At 40.4% G+C, this 16615-nt stretch overlaps 2 protein-coding genes across 2 annotated transcripts in view; one reads left to right on the forward strand and one right to left on the reverse strand.

The window, feature by feature from the left end:
• LOC133983139 (sodium bicarbonate cotransporter 3-like) overlaps nt 1-4017 on the forward strand; it is a 41750-nt gene extending 37733 nt beyond the window's left edge. Inside the window, 4 exon segments of the mRNA XM_062422097.1 lie at nt 746-877; nt 1613-1704; nt 1978-2082; nt 3267-4017. Of these exon segments, the coding sequence (XP_062278081.1) occupies nt 746-877; nt 1613-1704; nt 1978-2082; nt 3267-3348 (411 nt within the window). The 3' untranslated portion in view covers nt 3349-4017.
• The window catches only part of LOC133983089 (gastrula zinc finger protein XlCGF57.1-like), a 140997-nt gene extending 132785 nt beyond the window's left edge, over nt 1-8212 (reverse strand). Inside the window, exon 1 of the mRNA XM_062422043.1 lies at nt 7412-8212. Coding sequence (XP_062278027.1) covers nt 7412-8063 — 652 coding nt within the window. The 5' untranslated portion in view covers nt 8064-8212. The remainder of the gene's footprint in view (nt 1-7411) is intronic.
• Nucleotides 8213-16615: the final 8403 nt, after the last annotated feature.

The following is a 16615-nucleotide window of genomic DNA, read 5'->3' on the forward strand; positions in this document are numbered from 1 at the left end:
ATATTTTCACATGTGGAAAGCCATGTTGCATTTATGTTTGCATCCAGTGGGGCATCACAATAAAATTAGGCATAATGTGTTAATTCAACAGTAGGAGATATGTTATGTTGTTACCTAACAGTTTTGGTGTAAAAGGCCTGCAAATATCGGTATCGGAAATTAAGAGTTGGACAATATCGGAATATCAGATATCGAGCATCCCTAAGTATTTACAGACCAAACTCTGTTGTTTTTACATTATAATAGAGAACAAAGCTCCAGCATCTTTGTAATAATAAAGACTCTCTAAAGAAATCACCTCTGATCACCTCAGTCTGTGCTGAGAGAGGAGCAGAGCTGCTTTAACATAAATACATACATAAATAAATAAAGAAGGATTTTGATTGACAGTCAGCATTTTTATGATTGTGATTCCAAAGATATGGTTCTCCTCTATCGTTATCATTATAGTTGGGGTGTGAATTAAATTAAATTAAAACTGTATTTATAGTAATTGTTCTCAGTGTGGACGGAGCTTAAGTCTTAGTTTTAGTTTTCCAGATATTAGAAGAAGTCAATCTGAAAAAGGAGAAAACGTAACGACAACTAAAACTAAGCCAATTTTATCTGCAATTCAGTTTAGTTTTAGTTAGTTTTGCTTTGTTCATTTTAAAGAACTCACTTGACTAGATTATTTTCACCCTGCTAGTTTTAGTGAAGTCTAGTAACCGTGGTTACTACTCTAACATAATAAGCTGCTCTGCAGGTTCTGGCTCTGGTGTTCGTGCGGAAGCTTCTGGACTTCTGCTTCACTAAGAGAGAACTGAGCTGGCTGGACGATCTGATTCCAGAGAGCAAGAAGAAGAAAGAGGACGACAAGAAGAAGAAGGAAAAGGAGGTGAGACGCTCAATCACCTGACCAACAGTGTGTGTGTGTGTGTGTGTGTGTGTGTGTGTGTGTGTGTGTGTGTGTGTGTGTGTGTGTGTGTGTGTGTGTGTGTGTGTGTGTGTGTGTGTGTGTGTGTGTGTGTGTGTGTGTGTGTGTGTGTGTGTGTGTGTGTGTGTGTGTGTAAAAAAAAAAAAGGTACCCACAGGGTTGGTTTTCCTGACTTTGTGTGCACCCCAGAGTTCACACACGGTACTGCAGTGTACGAATTTTTCCTGACAAGTGTGTATATTAGCATATTAGCTTAGCGATTAGTCCCCTGGCTAACTGGATTATTAAATGCAGTGTTAATGGTTAGGGTTTCAATCCAACATTTGTTCAAATACTGCATATGAATTGTACTGTGGCTAACAGTGATGTCAATTGTATGCTAATAGGCGTTAGCATTACGGGTCCCAACGAGGGGGGCAAAATTCAGGTATCAAATTTATGTGAGAGTTAGTGATATTTCAAGTCAATTTTTTGTTCAAACAGAATTATAATGAATTTAGGAGTTAAAATGACGTCTCTAGACCCTTTAAAAAGGGTGGAACCCACAGTACATCACCCAGTCAGGAGTCCCCACGGGGTAGTGAAAACGGGTATGTGTGTGTGTGCACTATCAATCCATCAATACTCTTTATTGACTTTAGTTTAACTGTTTTGTGTGTCTGTGTGTGTGTGTCTATGTCTGTCTGTGTTTCACAGGACGCTGAGCGGATGCTGGAGGAGGACGACGGTAATCCAGCGTACGACGGCAGCAACGTCCTCAAGATTCCGGTTAAAACCCTGAAAGGACGGTGAGTCCACAACAGAACAGCAGCAGATTTCTGCTCCTGCTGATAATAAGAAGACTATGTGATAATGTTTTAATATTTTATTTAAATTTTTTTTTTGTGTAAAGCTGCATGTTCACATAAGATGAACTTAATGGCTTGACATAACACAGGTGTGTGTGTGTATTTCTGTGCGTGTTTCTCTGTGTGTGTGTGTGTGTGTGTGTGTGTGTGTGTGTGTGTGTGTGTGTGTGTGTGTGTGTGTGTGTGTGTGTGTGTGTGTGTGTGTGTGTGCAGCGACCCCTCGGAGGTGAACATCTCGGATGAAATGGCCAAAAGCGGCGTCTGGAAATCAGTTTCCATGAACTCCGACAGCTGCAAAGCTCTGAAATGCGGCAACAGGTAAACAAACCTTTATGAATTAAAACTATTAATCAATAAATTGAGAAAATGATCAGCAGATTAGTTGATAATAAAATAGTTTGTTGCAGCCCTGCTGTGGTCGCCATGGTATTTTCCACTAAGGACATTGGCTTTTCATTTTGTATTTTCTTGATCATTTGTGCTGTGTTCCTGCTTATGGCATCAAAGTCTCCAAGGAAATTCTTTTTAATATATATTTATTTATTTTAATCAATCACTTACAATAGGTCTATTATACAGTGTATAAACAAAATTGTTCCTTTAAAGCTCTTAAGGATAACAATCCATTATAACTACATTTTTTGAGCCCCTCATTGTAGTTTGTTTTGTTTAACAGACAGATGTTCCTGTCATTTATAGAGAGAAGATACAGCTGTTATATGTAACCAAAGGGTTAAAGCATTCAAAGGGTTAAAATCCCTGAAAATGAATATTTGATATTTATTATCAGGACTGATGGTGGTTAGATAAAGAATTTACTGAAATTAGAAAATAATATTCATTTATAATATCTTTATGGCAGTCTTTTGATGCCATGTCATTTTTGTCCCTTAATGAACTCAAAGTAACATATTTTTTTAAGTGAGGCACAGGGGTTAAGGTAGTTGCTAAGTGGTAACCAGGTAGTTGCTAGGTGGTAACCAGGTGGTTGCTAGGTGGTAACCAGGTAGTTGCTAGGTGGTAACCAGGTGGTTGCTAGGTGGTAACCAGGTAGTTGCTAGGTGGTAACCAGGTTGTTGCTAGGTGGTAACCAGGTAGTTGCTAGGTGGTAACCAGGTGGTTGCTAGGTGGTAGCTAGGTGGTAGCCAGGTAGTTGCTAGGTGGTTGCTAGGTGGTAACCGGGTAGTTGCTATGTGGTAACCAGGTAGCTGCTAGGTGGTAACCGGGTGGTTGCTAGGTGGTAACCGGGTAGTTGCTAGGTGGTAACCAGGTGGTTGCTAGGTGGTAACCAGGTGGTTGCTAGGTGGTAGCTAGGTGATAACCAGGTAGTTGCTAGGTGGTAACCAGGTGGTTGCTAGGTGGTAACCAGGTAGTTGCTAGGTGGTAACTAGCTGGTTGCAAGGGATTTTTTGGGTGACTGCTTAGAAAGTGGAGTGTGATGGTTGAGCAGAACTTTTATTGGTGGATGAGGAATATATTTGACTTGGTTTTGTGTCTTCCAGCCAGGAGAAGCTGCCGAGCGTTCAGATAAACGTGGAAAACGAAGACGGTCGGAAAGTCGTGGACGCCGAGACGTCGCTATGATCCACCGCCGCTGCTCGCCACCAGGCGGCGCTGTCCGGAGGACGAGGAGGGCAGAGCTGCCGCCTTCTGTCCTATCTGTACTGAGGTGAAAGATGGCAGGAGGACCAATCACGCTTCACCTCGCCGTGCCGTACTTCTCACCCTGCGTTCGGACAAAGGTGAACGATTTATTTTCTCATCGTTTTATGGTGAAAACTCGGAGACTCCACCACCGGGAGCAAATATGGCCGCCACTTTTGGAAACAGCTTTCTAAGGTTTCTTTGGTTGGTTTTTACTCGGGCTGCCGCGCTGTGATTGGCTGCTGAAACAAAGAATCAGCCGACGCCTGATTTTCCACATCTGAAAAACACCCGAAGCTTTTTATTTTATCCTTTTTAAATGTTCAGTTTCTGCTTTCATGAAGCAGACGAGGCTCTTCACCCCCGACAGGTCCAACGCAGGGCGAAGTTTTTATTTAATCCATCATGCTGATTTAAGTTGTATACATGCCTGTGTGTATATTTGTATATATGTGTGTGTGTGTGTGTGTGTGTGTGTGTGTGTGTGTGTGTGTGTGTGGATGGTTGTACTTCACCTTGTTGCCTGCAGCGGCCCACAGAATGATGTCAGAGCCGCTGTCGTCATAGTTTCTTCTTAAAGTTTGAATAAAATCAGTTTGGTGATGATCACATGGAGTCTGTCAGATTTGGTGTGTGTGTATGTGTGTGTGTGTCAGCTCAAAGAAAAGCAGAAAACACACCTTCATTCAACAGTCATATAGAAAATATTCAACTACAATACTCACCAAGTGTCATTTTCACATGTGCTGGTCAGTGATTTTAATCCCATCCACAGCGTCTCTGACGTCACATCATTCATCCAGAGAGACACTCATCATTTTAACTCTCACATACTGTTCATATTCTCTCCTCACATACTGTTCATATTCTCTCCTCACATACTGTTCATATTCTACATCTTCACAGTTTGTTCTCCTCATAAAAAGTGTCTCTACCAAATGTTGAAGCACAGATGTGTTTAGAAAGCATCAATAGTCGATCTGACTGATCAATAAATGTGATTAAACCTTGATTCATGTTTCAGAGAGCAGAGAGAGTGTATTTTTTTTTAGCTTTTAGACCACTAAACATCTCCTATCACACAATATCATGTCCTATTTTACCTCAGACATGAAAATATAACATAGCAATAATGATGGAAATGTATTTAATGTAAAGGTAAAATGAGCAGAGCTTTATGGAGCTGTGGGGTTTATTGTATAACCATTAGAGTCTTCACTGCTACATCATAAAAAGAAATCCTCATAACTACTATCTTATTAAAACTATTAACTATTCATTTCACTAAAACACATGGCAATAGATATGGAGATAATCTGACCCAGAAGAGCATCTGTATACATCTATACAAAATTTTAATATATTTTCATTTTTGTGCATTTTGGGCCACTTTAGGAAAAGTCATCAATTTTCAGAATAAAAGACATGTGGGGTTTTTTACAGGCTGTTAAATGTCAAAACAGGTCAAATTTGACCAGAACAGTATGTAAGCAGTTATTAAAGTTGCATCAGTTCAGCACAGTTTGAGTTCTGTGGAGCAACTGAAGATCTCAAGATGGATTTTTCTGACCTAATAGATGCATCTTTACATGTTTAGATTCTTACCCATAATGCAACACCATCAGGGGGGCGTACAAATTTATTCTGCAGCGTGACAACGATCCCAAACATCCATCCAGAGTCATAAATAACTATCCTCATCACCAAGAAGATGGAGGAAGTCCTGCAGCCGATGGTTTGACCCCCTCAGAGTCCTGAGGATGAACTACGAAGCAAGTTTAACAAAGTCAGGCTTTCTTTGTGTTAGCTGGCTCAATAAAACCAAAAACCCCAATCAGAGATCACGAAAGTGGTATATAAGGGTCAAAGAGGCTTCATGTTGAAGCGCAGAGTGTAAAAGTAACTGACAGTATTAGCTCAGATATGCTTCCGAACATCCACTAACTGTTGTTTTTACATCATAATAGAGAGCAAAGCTCCAGCATCTTTGTAGTAATAAAGACTCTCTAAAGAAATCACCTCTGTCATCCTGCTGCAGTTTACAGCGTCAGTCTGTGCTGAGAGAGGAGCAGAGCTGCTTTATAATACATACATACATAAATAAATAAAAACAGGGATTCTATTTATATGGGCATCAGGAGGAGCATGAGGCGCCCTCCTGAACCTGTGAACCAATCAACCTGTCAATCACAACGTAGCCATGCCCTAATGCATACCCTGCTTTATCGTCACATATAAAATCAGGGAGGCCAAAATGTCCCAAATGAACATCATACTGCATTGAAGAAGGCTTTAAACTAGCGATTGAGACCATAAACACATTTTGAAAACGTTTACTGAGGTTAGAAATCAAGTGAGAAGTTGGTGAATTCTCCATTGACTTGTATAGAGACGGAAGTCCTTTTGACACCAAAACGGTCGCCCCCTGGTGGCCTTTTGATAGAATGCAGTTTTAAGTTACTTCAGTGTTGGCCTCATTTCAGAGGACCAGAACTCCCCGCCTGGTTTTCACTTTAGAGCAGAAACAGGAAAGCTAATGTGGCTGCTGTGTATCAGGATGCAGTCAGGCTCAGTGTGATACAACAACACCTTATTGACTCCAGCTATGTAAGCAGATGAAACCAAAGGCTGCCTGCCTCTAGAGCAGGGTGTTAAACATGCGGCCAGCGGGCCAAAACCGGCCTGCCGAGGAGTCAAACTCGGCCCACTTTCCTTCCTTCCTTCCATCCACCCTTTCTTTTTCTTTCTTTCTTCTCTTCCTTCCTTCCATCTTTCCTACTTGTCTTCTCTTCCTTCCCTTTTTGCTTCCATCTTTCCTACTTGTCTTCTCTTCCTTCCTTCCATCTGTCCATTATTTCTTTCCTTCTTCCTTCCTTCCTTCTGTTTAAAGTTTGACCTTCGTGCTCTCGAGGTTTTTTGGGCATTTCCAACTGGTAGGAGACCAAGAACTCACTGGAGGGATTACATACAGTATCTCTCCTGGCCGAGGAACATCTAGGAACTAGGGAGCATCATGCTCTCTGCCATTCATCTTATTCCACTACAAAGGGACTCGAGTCTGTCCAGTGTGAATTTTATCCTCCATCAGTGAGTTCATTCAGTTTGTGCACCTAATCTACTTCATGTCTTGGTTCTTTCCAAAACTCCAGTAGGAAATCACAGGCAGTTCTATATGACATAAGAGAAACTATGCATTGTTTGAAATATATTTTTCCTATATCCTAGAGAATGTTTTTCTTCCAACAATAAGAAACTATCACCAAGATGTTTGTCAAGGGGTGCCTGAAATGTGTATAAAACCATACATTTACAGTATGCAGAAATGTACATGAACTAACTTTTTACTGGCTGTGTTCTCAACAGAATGTAGCGGCCCTCAGGCCTGGTGAGCCTTTATGCCATTCTTGTTACCTGATCAGTGTTGACCCAGCTCTCCACCCCATTTACCCCTGGCCTCATCCTAAAACCCACCCCAAACACCACTAACAGAACACCGGTTTACTTTGTTTCTCTTTTAATGTTGATCAAAAAACCCGAAAACAAAACTTGACAGAGTTCTTGACAATGTATTATAATAATAAGAATGAATTTTATTAATAAAGCACTTTACATTTCCAAAGCAAAACTCAAAGTGCTACAACACAAACATAACAAAAAACATTAGAAAAGAACTATTAAAAATAAATGTTTTAAGTCCCTTTTTAAAAGTCTCATTAGACTGGCGCACTCAGCTTTTCGGGAAGGGCGTGGGGCAGCAGAACAAAAGACTCCATCACCCATGGTGCTGAGTAGTCTAGTGGGAACCAAGATCATACACAAGTAGATTGTTGGGAGCAGCAGAGTCTGTAATGACCAGATCCAAAGTGTGACCCCTAGAGTGACGAATTGTCATGGGGAAAGGGGGCTCACATTTAAATGCCAGGCATTCAAAAGAACAACGTTCAGGCAGGGGCAGAGGGAATAAATCCAGATCACTGCAATAGATGAGGGACAGACTTCTCACCTGTGTGTCTTCTCATGTGTTTATTCAAGTGGTGAGTATGTCTGAACTTTTCCCCACAAGTGTTACATGTATATGGCTTCTCACCTGTATGGATTCTCTTGTGAACTTTTAAGTTGGTCAGCTTAGAGAATTTTTTCCCACAAGTGTCACATGTATACGGCTTCTCACCTGTATGGACTCTCGTGTGATCTTTTAATTTTCCCAGTGTAGAGAATTTTTTCCCACAAGTGTCACATGTATGTGGCTTCTCACCTGTGTGGACTTTGAGATGTCTGCGCAAAGTGGCCCTTACCACAAATGATTTCCCACAAGTGTCACATTTAAAACACTGTTTCTCTGTATTACTCTGTATCTTTAAAGTGGTAGACTTGTCTTCAGTGTTGTTATTTTCTCTACTGTGATGTCTCTTCTGTGGTTTTGGTTCTGCATTTCTGGTTGATCCTGAGTATTCGTGTTGACCTCCTTTGTGATCTTGGTTCTCAGCTATGTGAGAGTTGTGAGAGAGGACCTGGTCATAATTGTTTGGGTCTGGACCCACAGAGCTTTTAACTGACATGCTGACAACATGCTCTTTCTCTACCACAATCTGAGTTTCATCAGGACTCAAGTCCAGAGTCTGATCTTTACTTTCCTCACAAGTAGGAGTCCACATCAAGGTTTCTGTCTCCTGCTTCAGGACCAGCTGTTCTCCCTCCAGACTGGTGCAGAGTTCCTCCTGTTCCACTTTAATCTGTGAAGGCTCTGGTTCCTCTTGTTCATCTTTAATCTGTGGAGGCTCTGGTTCCTCTTTAATCTGTGGAGGCTCTGGTTCCTCTTGGTCCAGACTTGAGTTCCTCTCCTGGTCACAGAGCTGCTGGTCAGTGAGAACCTCCTCCTCCTCATAGACATGTTGCTGTGGGAGCTCTGGAAGGACAAAGAGGAAAGACTGAAGAGAAACTCTTATACCACTTCCTGATAAGGCATCCTTTATAGATTATAATTAATTACTTGGTTAATTAATCGTTAATAAATATTTAATACTTTATTAATCATTTATTAAACATTAACATTAACACATATAATACATTAAAAAATAACCATTTATTAATGATTCATAATCATTTACAAGTAATGATTATGGCACTGAACATACAGACATCCAACAACACTACGTTAGTTTCTCATTTGGAATTAAGTGGAAAGTGAAGGAAATATAAATAATGACATTTAACAGCTGATTCTCCATTTTTGCAACGTTCAACACTTATGAAATGTGTTACACATCATAGCAAAAACCTTACTGCTGTTTAAACCACTTTCAAATTTGTGAAACCTTTTTTATATTTGAGAAAACAGGAAAAAGGATGATTTCAATTATATTTCTTCATCTAGACCGAACACACCAGGTCTACATCAAAAACCACTAAGCTTAGATTAACATTTACATTTACATTACATTTAGTCATTTAGCAGACGCTTGTATCAAAGGGACTTACAAGGGAGAATGAACACCGTTGGCGCAGCAACGGGAGCAATATGAGGTTAAGTGTCTTGCCTAAGGACACATCGACATGTGGACTGGAGGAGCCGGGAATCGAACCGCCAATCTTCCAATTGGAGGACTGCCGCTCTACCTCCTGAGCCACAGCCAACCAAGGAGACTCCACAGACTAATTAAAAACAGTAAAGTGAAAGTCGAAGTATAGCAGTTTTTATGAACAAAGCGACATGTGAATCTCTGAAAGTCTAAATAACTTGAAGACTTTCAAAATGCATTTGTGTAAAAATCAAATAATTTATGATGTTGTAAAGGTCAATTCCTTTGAAAGAGTGTACAGAGACACAATTAAGCACACAATATCAACAGCGGCTGTGGCTCAGGAGGTCGTCCTCCAATTGGAAGATTGGCGGTTCGATTCCCGGCTCCTCCAGTCCACATGTCGATGTGTCCTTGGGGCTTGGGCAAGACACTTAACCCTAAATTGCTCCCGTTGCTGTGCCAACGGTTTATGAATGTGTGTAAATGGTTAACTTCCACCTGATGTGCAGGTTGGCACCCTGCGTGGTACCCCTGCCATCAGTGTATGAATGTGTGTGAATGGGGTGAATGAGTTGTAGTGTAAAGCACTTAGAGTGGTCGAAAAGACTAGAAAGGCGCTATATAAGTACAGTCCATTTACCATTTACCATCAAATGGGTGCAACATGAGAGCGCAGGAAATCAAGAGTATGGGAACGCAGAAAATTAGGAGACACTATGGGGAGCAGTCAGAGTGAGTTGATGTGCAAACTAGGTTTGTGGATTTAAACCAGGAAACACCTGTAACCAGCCAAGTGTTCTGGCATATGAAACTCTGACTGTAAGAATGAGGACCTTCTCATCAGTCAGTTCTTCTGTTGCAAGTAAAAGACTCAAGACTTAAATTTCATAAGTCTGCTGAAGCCTAATTTTGGCCCCAGTAAGACACGACAAGTGGTGGCATTTTATGCAGTTTAATGTGTCTTTTCACATGATGGCTATTGAATGAAGCACTCATTGGTATCAGTATCACTTTAAGGGTACTGAGATTGGTACTGGTATCATCATTTTTCAAAAGATACCCAGCCCTAATCATCTGTCAGATATGTTTCACTGTGGAGAACGATATTTTGCTCTCCTGTAGGCCAACTGTGAACTACGGAAGTAATAATATTGAACTTGAATTTTGATTAAGGCATGGTTTAATGTGTCTGGATCACAGACTGTATATAAAATGGATATAACATCCGTGACTTCACCCATTGGTTTGTGGACTGCTGCTTGGAAGGCAATAGTATCGGATCTGAGCAGCGCCATCTTGCACATTTCCGGTGCATGCTGGGTAAAAAAAAAACACGGATTCTACTTATATGGGCATGACTTATATTAATCACGACGTAGCCACGCCCTAATGCATACCCTGCTTTATCGTCATATATAAAATCAGGTAGGACAAAATGTCACAAATTAACATCATACTGCATTGAAGAAGGCTTTAAACTAGCGATTGAGACCATCAACACATTTTGAAAACGTTTACTGAGGTTAGAAATCAAGTGAGAAGTTGGTGAATTCTCCATTGACTTGTATAGAGACGGAAGTCCTTTTGAAACCAAAACGGTCGCCCCCTGGTGGCCTTTTGATAGAATGCAGTTTTAAGTTACTTCCGCGTTGGCATTATTTCAGAGGACCGGAACTCCACGCTTGGTCTGGATGGAGAAATATGTAATCACCTTTTTTCTGGTTTCATAAGCAAATTAAAGGTTCCTCTGTTCTAAAGATGGTTTAAACAGCGTGTCAGTAGGCCTATTTATTATCCCCTTAAATGTCCCTTAACTCCCAAACAGAAACTGACTTCAGTGTTGTAGAAACCCGAGCATTAACTAAACTTACATATGTTACCCACTGCGGTGGTATATAAAGCTGTCTGTTCTAGTTTATTTTATAATAATTAAAGTTGTACAGACCTGTTCTGTGTAACTTTATTTCAGGTTTCCAAACGATATCCAGCAGTCTGCGCTGACGGTTGATCTCTTCTTCGTACTCTGAGATAGTTGTTTGAAAATCTCGGAATATTTCTTCAGCAGCAGCAGTTAGTCGCTCGTTGATTAACTCTCTCAAACGCTGAGCTGAAGTCATTGTTGCTTCAAATAAAATGTCTCCGTGTAATGCAGAGAGACTTCTTCCAAACACAATACCAAGAGGCTAACGTGTGGTGTGACCGTGTTAAGCTTCCGATAGCAGGCTCGTGTGTCTTTGGTTCCGCTTGAAAATTCTTCCCTCAGTGAGTGTAATTTCTAGATCTTCTCCAGATATGTCCACTACGTTCAAGTATCTCCTGGCAGCGTCCAGCACCATCTTGATTCTTTCCAACTTGTCCTTATACTGCAACAGCACAATTCATGATCATACCAGGTCTTTTTGCTCTCTCACCATCTCCACATTACCTACAACCATCATGGTCTGGTTACAACAAGCGGAACCAAACACACACGAGCCTGCTATCGGAAGCTTAACACTGTCACACCACACGTTAGCTGCTTGTTATTGTACCGGTAAGAAGTCTCTCTGCATTACACGGAGACATTTTATTTGAAGCAACAATGACTTCAGCTCAGCGTTTGAGAGAGTTAATCAACGAGCGACTAACTGCTGCTGCTGAAGAAATATTCCGAGATTTTCAAACAACTATCTCAGAGTACGAAGAAGAGATCAACCGTCAGCGCAGACTGCTGGATATCGTTTGGAAACCTGAAATAAAGCTACACAGAATAGGTCTGTAAAACTCTTACTTATTATAAAATAAACTAGAACAGCTTTATATACCACCGCAGTGGGTAAAATATGTAGGTTCAGTTAATGCTCGGGTTTCTACAACACTGAAGTCAGTTTCTGTTTGGGAGTTAAGGGGAAAGTTAAGGAAACATAAATACTGATATTTAGCGGCTGATTCTGTTTTTTCAAAACTTAAATTTGAAAAGAAAAGTGTTGGTAGCAAAAGTTTTAACACGGTGTAAAAAACGCTTATGAGCATTGATTAATGGCTCAATTGATGTTTAATAAATCATTCATTACTACTGTAGTGGCGATTTGTCCTCAAATAAATAAACTCAATTCAAATGGCTACTGAGGCACCTCGGGAATGCATCTTAGGCAGGGGGAAAAGGTGCATTGTCCGGGTAAGCATAGCGTTTCTTTAGTTTATTTTACTATTTTGGCAAGCAAACAAAGAAGAATGGCGTCTCTCTTGCTCTGGTAAACAGCTGTATGCCCTTCCCGGTGCCTGCTGCTCCTCTACCTGTAGCCTACCTATAGAAATACATTCACCTCTGTGCTCCAAGCTGCCCAAGTGCCCTGAAACAAAAGCATTAACGAGTACTCAAACTAACTAAAATAATACTAATATAATAATCAAATGAATTAAGCTATATTCTTCAAAACAAACAGCCACGTGTACATAAATTAAAGTCTGTGTAAAGTAAAAATAAATATGTGTTCTGAGTTTGACATACCACAGAAAAGTGGGTTGTTAACCACCCTGCCAAATTTGAATGATTAAAAAAATCGCCAAATATATGAAATTAGGCTTCAAAGTTGTGTAATAGTCAGCCATTTTCTCTTCTCCCAAAACGCTGTGGGGGTGCCCGTCGAGTCCGATGAAACCCCGCCCCCTACCAAGTGTCCCCTGTCAATCAAAGTCCCCACCTCTACCAGAAACATGGACACTTGGTCTGAGAGCTTTCTGCTGCTAACTCAGCTGCTAGCTCGGCGGCTGGCACGTTGGCTAACTCGGTGGCTAACTCGGCAGCTAGCTCAGCTAACTGGCTACCTGTATACTGTAGTAGTAGTAGTAGTGTGCGCTGAATGTATTTATACCTCTACAGCAGCAGGGGCGGGTTTATGCTCCGGTGTGTAACCGTGCTATTGGTTAACACCACCGCGTTACATAATGCAGCAGTGATTTTCAGACCCGCTCATTAAATCCAGACACAGAAATCTTGAAACACAGTTTGTGAAGCTTAGCTCCACAACTCAAATCTAAGTGGTTGAATTGCTTTTTACACCTTTTTTAGAAATACATTTATGACATATTTAATGTGTTTAAAAGAAAATGTCTGAATTCACTTTACACAGTCTTCAACATTTAATTATCAACTTCAACAAAAATAACAAATAGCTCCAACAACTACTCTATAAATCATTTATAAGCCATTGATAAACATGATTTTGAGTTTCCCAGTTTTGTAAAATCCCTTTTTTGTAAACCACCATAACATTTACTTTATCTCATTCTTTAGAGAGATACGTCCTCTGTGCTTTTTGTGGTGGTACAAGAGTTTCTCTTCAGTCTTTCCTCTTTGTCCTTCCAGAGCTCCCACAGCAACATGTCTATGAGGAGGAGGAGGTTCTCACTGACCAGCAGCTCTGTGACCAGGAGAGGAACTCAAGTCTGGACCAAGAGGAACCAGAGCCTCCACAGATTAAAGACGAACCAGAGGAACCAGAGCCTCCACAGATTAAAGAGGAACAAGAGGAACCAGAGCCTTCAGAGATTAAAGAGGAACAAGAGGAACCAGAGCCTCCACAGATTAAAGTGGAACAAGAGGAACCAGAGCCTCCACTGATTGAAGAGGAACCAGAGCCTCCACAGATAAAAGAGGAACAAGAGGAACCAGAGGCTTCAGAGATTAAAGAGGAACTCTGCACCAGTCTTGAGATAGAACAGCAGATACTGAAGGAGGAGACAGAAACCTTGAAGTGGACTCCTACTTGTGAGGAAAGTGAAGATCAGACTCTGGACTTGAGTCCTGATGCAACTCAGATTGACAAGTCTACCACTTTAAAGATTCACAATAATACTTTGACAGGGAAACAGTGTTTTGAATGTGACACTTGTGGGAAATCATTTGTGGTCAAGGCCAATTTGTTCAGACATCTCAAAGTCCATACAGGTGAGAAGCCATATACATGTGACACTTGTGGGAAAAAATTCTCTGAGCTGGACAAATTAAAAGTTCACAAGAGAGTCCATACAGGTGAGAAGCCTTATCCATGTAACACTTGTGAGAAAAGATTCTCTAAGCTGGGCACATTAAAAGTGCACATGAGAACACACACAGGTGAGAAGCCGTACCCATGTAACACTTGTGAAAAAAGATTCTCTAAGCAGGACAGCTTAACAGTGCACATGAGAACACACACAGGTGAGAAGCCATACAATTGCAAAACTTGTGGGGAGAAGTTCAGACATACTCAGCACTTGAAGATTCACATGAGAACACACACAGGTGATAAGCCGTACCCATGTAACACTTGTGAGAAAAGATTCTCTACGCTGGGCGCATTAAAAGTGCACGTGAGAGTCCATACAGGTGAGAAACCGTATCCATGTGATACCTGTGGGAAAAGATTTTCTGAGGGGAGCAAATTAAAACTACACATGACTCTCCATACAGGTGAGAAGCCGTACAATTGCAAAATTTGTGGGGAGAAGTTCAGACATAATCAGCATTTGAGTAGACACATGAAAACACACACAGATGAGAAGCCGTATCCATGTAACACTTGTGAGAAAAAATTCTCTACGCAGGACAGCTTAAAAGTGCACATGAGAACACACACAGGTGAGAAACCGTACAATTGCAAAACTTGTGGGAAAAAGTTCAGACATAATCAGCACTTGAGTAAACACATGAAAACACACACAGGTGAGAAACCGTATCCATGTGATACCTGTGGGAAAAGATTTTCTCAGATCAACGCAGTAAAAAAACACATGAGAACACACAGGTGAGAAGCCATACAAATGTAAAACGTGTGGGACAAAGTTCAGATATGATTGTCATTTGAGTAGACACATGAGTACACATGCAGTGGGGAAAGATTCTGTCTAATGCCAGATTTGAAAAGATCGTTGATGGCAAGTGTTCACCAACATCTTTGTAAATGAATGTCAAATATTCTCCATGAAGAGGTCAGAACATTTTCATGTAAGTTGTACATTGTCAACAACACTGTCAAGTTTTGTTTTTCAGGTTTTTGTTTAACATTAAGAAAGAAAGTCATTATGAAACACAATAAACTTCAGTTTCACCTTCAAAGACTGCAGGACTGGCTGTGTAGTGGAGAGTAATCTCATTAATCATCTGGTGTATGCTGATGACTTAGTCGTCGTATCTCCTTACAGTGCTGGATTACAACAACTGCTCAGAATCTGCTCAAATGATGGTATGCAGTATGACAACAAATTCAATTCTAAAAAGAATTGAGACTGCTCCCTCTGACACATCAGTCGAGCATAATCGCAGTCTGTGTGTTATAAGATCGTGTTTTATCATATCGCAGTATAATAGGCTAATATATTGCAAACTATAGGCTAGTGCAAAAACAATCATTTAGCCCTATGTGCAAGTGACATGATGTAACTCATCTTTTGTTTGAATGTTTTCAGTTTTTCTTTTTTTCTTTTTCTCATGTCGCGCCTCCCCTCAAACTCTGGCGCCCCCCAAGGGAGGCGCGCCTCACACTTTGAAAACCCCTGATTTAAATGATTAATACGTTGTTTGTACTGTAAATCATCAAGTGACATTTATTTGACTTCTTTTAATGGTGATCTATCACAGATTGATTATTTTTTGCAAAAGAACAGGGTCTGATCATCGTATTGAACACATAACAACAACATGCAACACTGTACCACAGATAAATATGGTGGTAGGCAAAAATGGTGGGATTACAACACAACAATGACAACGTAATTTTAAATTTGATGATTAAATTTGAATTGATGATACAATATTCAGGCACACTGCACTTTAAAATTAAAGGGATAGTTCACCCAAAATTCAAATTTCACTCATTATCTACTCCCTCTCATGTGGACTAAGGGCTGGGAGAAGTTTCAGAGTCCTCCGTGGCTTCTCTGAGTTACAGCGGGGCTCCGTGCAGCACTGCATGTCCATATGACGGTTGAGAACGGAGCTCACTTTTCTTCTCCAAAAAGACACACCAAAAAACATCCAAATACCTCCATAGTGCTCGTCTGTAATGTCCCTCTTGTATTGAAGCCCCAACATGAGAAATTGTTCCGAAAAAAATTAAATGCACGGAGCCCCGCTGTAACTCAGAGAAGCCACGGAGGACTCTGAAACTTCTCCCAGCCCTTAGTCCACATGAGGGGGAGTAGATAATGAGTGAAATTTGAATTTTGGGTGAACTATCCCTTTAATTTTAAAGTGCAGTGTGCCTGAATATTGTATCATCAATTCAAATTTAATCAACACAATTAAGTTGTCATTGTTGTGTTGTAATCCCACCATTTTTGCCTACCACCATATTTATCTGTGGTACAGTGTTGCATGTTGTTGACTCTGTTCATAAATGTGTTCAATACGATGATCAGACCCTATTCTTTTGCAAAAAATAATCACTCTGTGATAGATCACCATTAAAAGAAGTCAAATAAATGTCACTTGATGATTTACAGTACAAACAACATATTAATCATTTAAATAATTATGAACATAAGTCGCCACTTTACAATAACCAAGTAATGTTTATAGATGGTTTATAAACCAAATATTAACCATTTACAAAGTGCCACTGATACACATTTTAATCTTTATAGATGTTTTACAACCAACATTTAAACCTTATATAAACATTTAATAAATAGTCCATTAATAATTAATAAACATTATTAATCAT

Source organism: Scomber scombrus, chromosome 7, assembly GCF_963691925.1.
Source record: "Scomber scombrus chromosome 7, fScoSco1.1, whole genome shotgun sequence".
In the NCBI taxonomy this organism is placed as follows: domain Eukaryota; kingdom Metazoa; phylum Chordata; class Actinopteri; order Scombriformes; family Scombridae; genus Scomber; species Scomber scombrus.